This window comes from Cebus imitator, unplaced genomic scaffold (assembly GCF_001604975.1).
Source record: "Cebus imitator isolate Cc_AM_T3 unplaced genomic scaffold, Cebus_imitator-1.0 Scaffold56, whole genome shotgun sequence".
NCBI lineage: Eukaryota > Metazoa > Chordata > Mammalia > Primates > Cebidae > Cebus > Cebus imitator.
Window position 1 is genome coordinate 3,553,993 of NW_016107371.1, and position 8,598 is coordinate 3,562,590.

The following is an 8,598-nucleotide window of genomic DNA, read 5'->3' on the forward strand; positions in this document are numbered from 1 at the left end:
AAGAAAGCACAAAACAGTGTTGAGGTGTAGATGCTGGGCAGTTGCCCAGGCTCGCTTGTCAGCCAAGTAAGCAGCTCAGAAACACAGCCAGGTGATGCAGGTCAGTGTGACTGATGACTCAGCCAAAGGGAAAATGCCAGGTGTCACTGACCTCACGTGTTTACACAAAAATTGTGGCAATCATCAAAGAAAAGTCTACAAAGCCCAAACTTACTATATAAAATGTCTTATCAAAGTCCAGACGGATTAGAGACCCATATGCCTCTAGTCTGTTTACCACTGAGAACAAATATCATGGGTTTCATCTCTAGAACCTCTGTACCAGCCACAATGCCTGGCACTTAGTGGGTTTCCAAGAAATACTTGTTAACTGAATTCATGAAACCTAACAGTCAACTTGAAAAATTTTTAGTTTGGCATTATTCCATATGAGATGGCAGTTGAAGCTCTAGAATATGCCACTGTAGCATAAAGATTATTTTGAGCTCAAGATATTTGAGAATAGGTGTTTTCTTTTTTTTCCCTGAAGTCCCAAATCTGCTATAAAGCAAAGACTTCCCAAAGATCTCAGTTGTCATCCCCTCTCCAAGGGTTTCACAACCAGGGATGATTGACTTATCTCTAGAGACTTGGAAGCTAACACCATACCTAATAGACATTGTCACAAAATTATCGTATGTCCCATATTTCCTTCTAAGGGCCCATTTACCTTTTCTAAAGTCATTTGTTTTCCTATGTGTCTTTTCTCCCCACGACTTTCCCCTATTAAGAAGTCATTTGTTTCTTTGTAAGTGCCTGCTCTGCCTTCCTTTATTCTGTTAAGATAGTGTATAACCCCCAAATTCTAGCCCCCTCCTTGAGTCACATTTTTCTGTGAATTCCTACATATGTACGTGAATTTTTAAAATTTGTCTTTTCTTTTCTGAGTCTCTCTTTTGTCAGGCTGGGTGCAATGGCTCACACCTGTAATCCCAGCAGTTTGGGAGGCTGAGGTGAGTGGATCGCTTGGGCTCAGGAGTTTGAGATCAGTCTGGTCAACATAGTGAGACCCTGTCTCTACAGAAAAAAGAATTCAAAAATTAGCTGGGCATAGCGATGTGCACCTATAGTCCCAGCTACTGGGGGGTTGAGGTGGGAGGATTGCTTGAGCCTGGGATGTTGAGACTGCAGTGAGCTGAGATTGTACCACTGTACTCCAGCCCAGGTGAGAGACTGAGACCTTGTCTCAATAAAATAAAATAAAATAAAATAAAATAAAATAAAATAAAATAAAATAAAAGTCATTATCCACCATCGACCAGAATGCAATGAAATTGGAATGATAATGGGCACATACACTGAAGAGCAGTCTGAATGCATGTATTAAACTCCTTTAGGATGTGTCTAATACTCATGGACCCAGGCATTTTATTCTAAGGGATGATTTCTGAGGCAATCATCAAGCATATGAACAATAATTTACATATAAGGATGTCTGTCACAGCATTGCTATATATTGGGAAAAAAAATGGGAAATCACCAAAATGTCCATCATGAAGAAGATGAGAGCTGAACCATTAAAGTCTGGGAAACAGGAAGAAAAATGAGTCTGAAACTTGGAGGAGAGGTCACATTTAGTTTGGAACATGCTGAGTTTGAGGTGCTTCTGGGATATCCAGGTTGCGATATCCAGAGACAGGCAGAAATTGAGGCGTGAAGCTTAAAGAATATGGAGGCTGGAGAGAGAGATCCAAGACTCAGCCTCAGAGAGGATAATGGGGACACAAAATTACATCCTCCAGTGGTATTTAAGGATAGGGGTAAATGTTAAAGGAACAAGGCTGACTCCAATCAGTATACCCAATTTGGTAAAAGGAAACAAATGTTTATATGTCCCCACCAAAAAAGAAATATCTAGAAGGATATGTAGCCAAATGTTAAAATTATAGGTGATTTAAATGTTATTTTTCTTTATACTTATCTGTATTTTTCTTGTTTAAAAAAGCAATTGATTCATTTAACTAATGTATATTGAGTGACTATAATGTGCCAGCATTTTCTTAAGAGCTGGATGACAAGTATATACTGTTTTTATAACTTAAAGAACTCTTTTTGAATTGCTCATCTAACCAATGCCTCATTTCACAGATAAGAACATGCTGATAATCTTGAGAGAAGAAATGACCTGCCCAAGATCACAAAATCAGCCCACACAGCTCCTGAAGCCCAGCCTGGAGCCTCGGACAAGCAACAGAAAAGGGGATTTGATTTGCAACCAAGGTTTCTGAAGCACAGCTCTTCCACAAGTTGCGGAAAGCTCTATAAATACAACCGTAAATGTGTGGTGTGCTTAATCACATGCCTTGCACTGCCTTGTAAGTAATCACCACAATGGCATTTTACCAAAAATTTCAAAGCAAAGTGTAATTTCCTTTCTCAATAATTTTGAGAACTTTTCATCCTTTACAATAAAGAAGAAGAAAAGAAAAAAAGAAAAATGTGTTGCATGGTTTCCCAGATTTTAAAAAGATGTTTCTCCTGCCAGCTACTGACACTACCCAGGTTTTTAATACAATTCCACTCACTCCGACCTGCATATACCAATGAATATAAATTTATGTATATTTGGAAACTTACCAAACTCTTATAATTCATTCTCTTATCACAGGATGTAGTAAAAGCAAAGTCACAATTCTTCCAAATTTATTAAATTCATACCACCCATTGAATAAAACATTCCATTGTCCTTCCTCACAATTATTGAGTTATCTGAAGACCACTACACATCTGGTATAGACCAATAAAATGAAATATGATTTCTTTAAAGCAGACCATTATTTCCATTAGTTACTTCAGAAAGCTTTTACCTGTAATTAAGTTAATCAATTATAGGCTTTAATCCAATCTCTGACATGAATTAGATTTACAAGATAAATAACCTTTAGTTAACCAATATTCATTTTTAAAATTGAGTCCCATACAATCCAGTGATCGATAAATAGAGTACCACGAACAATATCCTTTTCTATTTGTCAGGTATTATAAATGATCAGCCTGCTGGATGTAGAATGCAAACAGCTATTGGCCTAACCTTTTGGGGCCCATCTCCTGAAAGCATAATATATCATTTTTACTTTATGTTTTTTCTATACTTAAGGTTCATTTCTCTACCCTTACAGATGATGTGGCTATAAATGTATGTATTATACAAATGCCTTATAAACCTAATACCTGCAGTGTATATTTATTTTGATAACCTTAACTGCCACCAGCTTTAGGAAAGTGAGGAGCTACTGTCTTTTCTAAAGATGGCTCTGCTCCATTTTCGAGAAAAGCTGCCTTGCATTAACATGCAACTTACATGGCTTTGTCATCTATCACTTGCTACCCTGACAAATCTGAACATTAGATGTTTTTTCAAAAGAATAGACACTAATAGGTAACAGCTTTAGCAATGGGCTCAGGCAGTACTGAATCTGAAGAGCCACTCAGTCAGTTACAGCCCTAGATGTACAACCTTAAGCAGGTTACTTAAGCTTCAATTTCCTCAGTTGTAAAAAAGTAGATAATGGCATCTAGGATTTTTGGAAGATAATGCACAACTTAGGGCAGTGCCTGGCATGTGCTTGATAAAATAGATGTTACTTAAATGTACTAATAAGGAGACGATGTTTTTCAAGTTTAACACATCATACAGCCAGTATTTACAAAAGGCCTATCTCTGTCTCTAGCTCCCCAGAACGAACACCCACCAACTTTGCTTTGGGGATTATTGTGAAGGCCAGGAAAGAATACAAAATAACTCTCTAATGCCTTCTTCCAGAACTCAAGCAATACTGTAATGTTCATGTTTATCTATATTTCCCCATCTGGTTCACTTTATGAAGCCTCAGCTGTTTCTGGGGGTGGGAGTGGTTATCTCCTGGGATCCAACCTACTGATTCTGAAGTAGACTTTTGCAGCACAGCCCCTTTGTGAGTACTGTTTAATATTCAACAGGAATTTGGTATTTGCTAAACCTTTGACCTTAATATCTCTGACCATATCATTTTCTGTTTAAGATCCTAAGCTCATGAAGAGCTTGTTTTTGTTTAATGTTTTTGCAAACTTTAAGTACAGAAATGCTTAGAGAATCAGCTGGTGGATAAGTCATTTATGTTGACAACAGACTATATCGCATAAGGACCTACATTCTCAGCTAATAATTGTAAATCTCTCTAAATTAGAATCTCTCTAAACTAGAATCCCAGAATGGCTAAAGAACAGATAGAAGACCAAGAACCCCCTCCCAGGAGCTTGCAGCACGCATAGATAACCTTGAGGAAGAGAGGGAATTCCCCTCTCCCACATAATTCCAGTTCCTCTTCTTTGCTGCTTCATCTGGAACCCTGATGGCAGAAAAAGAATGAAAGCTACTGTTCAGCTCTAAAAGGGAGAATGATGCTAGTGGGCAACTCATGGTCAGCAATAGTAGCTCCCCACCTTGCAGATGGGCATTTTCAATGGGATGCCCTGCCATCAGCAAAGCACTTTCTTAATAATAAGTCTGTGAAAACAGAAAGGGCTTGCACTATAACTGAAAACTGCAAGTTATGATATTTTAAATACAGGTGTACACATACACATACACATAAACACATGCACAATATGATTTCAATTATGTAAAATAGAGTATATTAAAAAGCATAAAGGCAATACATCAAAACAATGGCTGTCACTGAGAGGGAGAGTATTATTAATATTTTTCCTTTTTACTTTCCTATTATTTTTCCAATTGATTCCTATAATCATATATTGCTTAGATAGCTAAAAAAATTATTTTAAATATAAAAATAAGTTCATTCAAATTCATTTTCCCTTTTTTAGCAAAAGGGGAAAATGAATAATCAAAACAAAGTTTGCTAATTTTCAAAGCAGACAATGATCTGTCCTACAAAATACTTTATTGACATAATGATAAAGGTTGATAATTAGTAACCAGGGAGAAGCTTTCCAAATGGCGATTTGAGCAGCCTGCCCAGATCCTTCTCTCTGGGTCAAATCTACCTGCCTTTCTTTTTTTCTGTTAAACATTTCAGTCAATCATAGAGGACTGGGGAACTTGGAGAGGGGAGGTGTAAGGAGAGCAAAACTGTCAGAAATCAGTATATGAACGAAGCAGCTATCATCAAAACTGCTGTGAAAGACTGTCAGGTTGTCCATAGTAAAAGGGAAGAGAAAGGCAGAGAGAGAGGAGTGGAGGGGGTCAGGGGAGGGAAAAAAGGGAGGAAGAGATGGAGAGGGGGGGAGGAAGAAAGCCTACTATATGCTGGACTTAATAGCCCGACTTGTTTCATACATCAAGGTGTGGTCCAAGTGAAAAGCCGAGGCCTTGAGGATATCAATACATCTTCACTTTGGAAGGTGCCATTTCTCTCACAGCAGCTCAAAACACAAGACTCAGGAGGGTGTGGGCTTTACTTTAGCCCAAGTGTTGAGAGTAGAATTTTTACACTTTTTTCCTGTAAAGCTTCTCTGTTAGTCTCTTGATCTTGTGTTGAGAAGCTTTGGGGAAATTTTGCAGGGGTGTTCAATCTTTTGGCTTCCCTTGTCTTGGACCATACATAAAATATACTAACACTGGCTCACGCCTGTAATCGCAGCACTTTGGGAGGCCAAGGCAGGTGGATCATGAGGTTAAGAGATAGAGACCATCATGGCCAACACAGTGAAATCCTGTCTCTACTAAAAGTACAAAATTAGCTGGGCGTGGTGGCACATGCCTGTAGTCCCAGCTACTTGGGAAGCTGAGGCAGGAGAATCGCTTGAACCCAGAGGAAGGCAGAGGTTGCAGTGAGCCAAGATCATGCCACTACACTCCAGTCTGGCGACAGAGTAAGATTCCATCTGTAAATATCCATATATATATATATACACAGATTTATAGATTTATAGAGTCCATCTATAAATTGCATATATATATATATATATATATTTATAGAATATGCTAATACTAACAACAGCTGATGAACTGATGAACTAAGAAATTAAAATTACAAAAATATCTCATAATGTTTTAAGAAAGTTTATGAATTTTTGTTGGGCTGCATTCAAAGCCATTCTCGGCTGTAGGTTGGACAAGTTTGGTTTAAGTTTCTTTCATTGACTTAAACTTCTAGGCCTTTGTATCCAGAGAACCCAAGCCTACCTCCACCCGGGGAGTGGTGATCTGACTGCCCTCCTGCAACATCAGTAAAACTATGGGTACCCCAGTAGCAAGAATGTTGTGTCCCAGGGCAAGTGGGATGGAGAAGAGATAAGGCGAGGCTGCCTTGGAGTGTATGAGAGTATAAGTGTTACGAGGTCATTTCTGGAATACTTTCTCTTCTAAACCTTGGTCAGAGCTATATTTTTTCTACTGGGAGTGCGAGTAGGGGCAGAGGGCAGTGAACGGGAACGTGCACACAGTGGGCATCTAGCCCACCCAGACGCATCACCAGCTACACTGCTTACTTTGAGTCAAGGCTGTAACTACCAGGTGAATGGATTTTTTCATTTGGTTTTAGCTGGGGATGATGGATGGGTCGAAATGGTTGGGAGAAATGGCTGGGAGTGCCCACTTTAAAACAAAGACTCTAAAGAAGTATGAAAGAGTTGAGACTTCCACAGTACAGCAATCAAAACGGGGTGGGAGGGGATTTGGGGAGTAAGCGGTATAGGGAAATCAGGGTGAGGGGATGGCCTTAAAGAAATTAACCAAAGGGAAGAGTCTGGGGCGTCTGGTTGATCCAAGGCTGCTGGGCTGCTGCTGAGAAGGGGCGCCAGGAAAGGACCGCAGCCAGGAGAATCTGACACCCGCGGGGGCTGCGCTCTTTCCCGCCCACCCAGCCCCTCCGCGCTGCGTTGCGCGAGGCGGCCCCGCTGGGGGGCACGGGACGGCTGGGGAGGCTGCTCGAGGCTCCGTGGGTGCAGCGGGGCGGGTACCTTGGTGCCCTGGTGGAAGTCGTCGATGGACCGCGAGCCCATGAAGGGGAACTGCATGTGCGTGTGCGTGTCGATGCCTCCGGGCAGGACCAGCTTGCCGGCGGCGTCGAGGACCCGCAGCCCCGCGGGCGCCCCCCCGGGAGGCAGCAGGTCGTGCCCGAGCGCCCGCACCACGCCGTCCTCCACCAGCACGTCGGCCACCTCCGAGAAGTCGTCGTTGACCACGCGACCCCCGCGGATCAGGAGCCGCGACGGCGCCGCCATGGCGAGGGGCGCGCTGGGTCCTGCCGGGCTTGGGCTGCGCGCAGGGGCTGGGCTGGGCTGGGCGGACTGGGGTGCCCTCCTGCAAGGTCCCCACCGACAGCCCCGGAGCTCCGGCTCGGGCCGCAAATCCCGAGTCCAGAGGCCTGGCCGGTTTCTGACCTGGCCGCAGGGGCGGCTCCTCCCCCGGGAAGGCTGGGCTGGAGCCCAAAGGCCAGGAATGAATAGGTCCGCAGGGTCCTCGCACACTCAGACCCCAGGTGTTCTGCGCCCTGAGTCTAGGTATCCACCCAGGTTTCGGAGTCATTAGAAGGGAAAGACCTTGGAGTTTTAAGAGAAAGGGACATGCGTTTTCTATCATAAGATTAGGCTCTTCGAGGGAAAGAAATCCACTGCACCCTTTCCCGTGGCTGGGGGTGTGTCTTTATCAAAAGACGGACCCAGAGAAAGAAAGAACCATCACCAAAAGCAGCAACAAAAATACCCAAACCCACCCAAGCCAGAACAGAGTCACTCATCTGGGTTTCCTTTCAAACGTTCTTAAGTGAGGAGCAAGCCATAAAATCCAGTAACTGACAAACACAAGGAAAGATCAGAGTTAAATATTTAATCTATTTCAAAGAAACGACTTGGTGTCAACTATTCTCCACGTTTTAGTGATGCATACCAACAAGTTTTTCTTGGAAAATAACCGGTACTATAACTCTAAAGATCTAAGTTCCTACTCCCAGTTTTTCCACAAAACCAGCTTAGAGATCTTCAGTTAAATCTTTTATTCTCTTGGTTCCTCAGTTTTCTCATATATAAAACTGAGTAATACTTGTAGTTATCTTCCAGATTTGTTTTGAGAAGCAAATACAATAATGGATGTGAATACGCCTTAATAAAGTGGGAAGCGCCATGCAAATTCACTTAACTAATAACTGGCTTTGTAAGGACTACAAAGCTTACCTGACTGGGGGGATTGGCTAGAGGGCTAAGTGAGAAAGATAAGCCACATTTCCACCCTCAAGTAGTTAAAAGCCAACAGTGACACACATACATATTTCAATATATAAAACAGAAAATTCTATCTTTGAGAAGGGATAAAGATAAGAATTTAGAGGAAAGAGTGAGTTTATTTCTGGCTTAAAGAAAATCATATATGGAAGATTTGTGAAGCGGTATTTGAACTAGGATACAGAGGATGTGAACACGCAGAGGTGAGTGGGGGAAGAGGACAGGCAGATGGAACAGAGTTCGTAAAGGCACAGAGCGGGTGACGGAATGCACTCCCTGTGTGTAGGCTAGGAGGGATAGGCTTACACTGACCCCTGGACCATCCCTTTACTTATAGGGGAGGAGAAGGAAGAAGAGACAGAGTGTTCAGAGAGATGGTCTGTGTGATGGAAGGCA

General features: G+C 42.1%; 1 protein-coding gene across 2 annotated transcripts in view; it reads right to left on the minus strand.

Moving 5' to 3' along the window:
* Positions 1 to 7,346, minus strand: part of DPYS (dihydropyrimidinase) — an 84,337-nt gene extending 76,991 nt beyond the window's left edge. Inside the window, exon 1 of one of the 2 annotated variants that reach the window (XM_017528975.2) lies at positions 6,943 to 7,346. In XM_017528975.2, coding sequence (XP_017384464.1) covers positions 6,943 to 7,206 — 264 coding nt within the window. In that variant the 5' untranslated portion in view covers positions 7,207 to 7,346. The remainder of the gene's footprint in view (positions 1 to 6,942) is intronic. The other variant, XM_017528974.2, reaches the window with a different exon arrangement.
* Between the last annotated feature and the right edge of the window lie 1,252 nt (positions 7,347 to 8,598).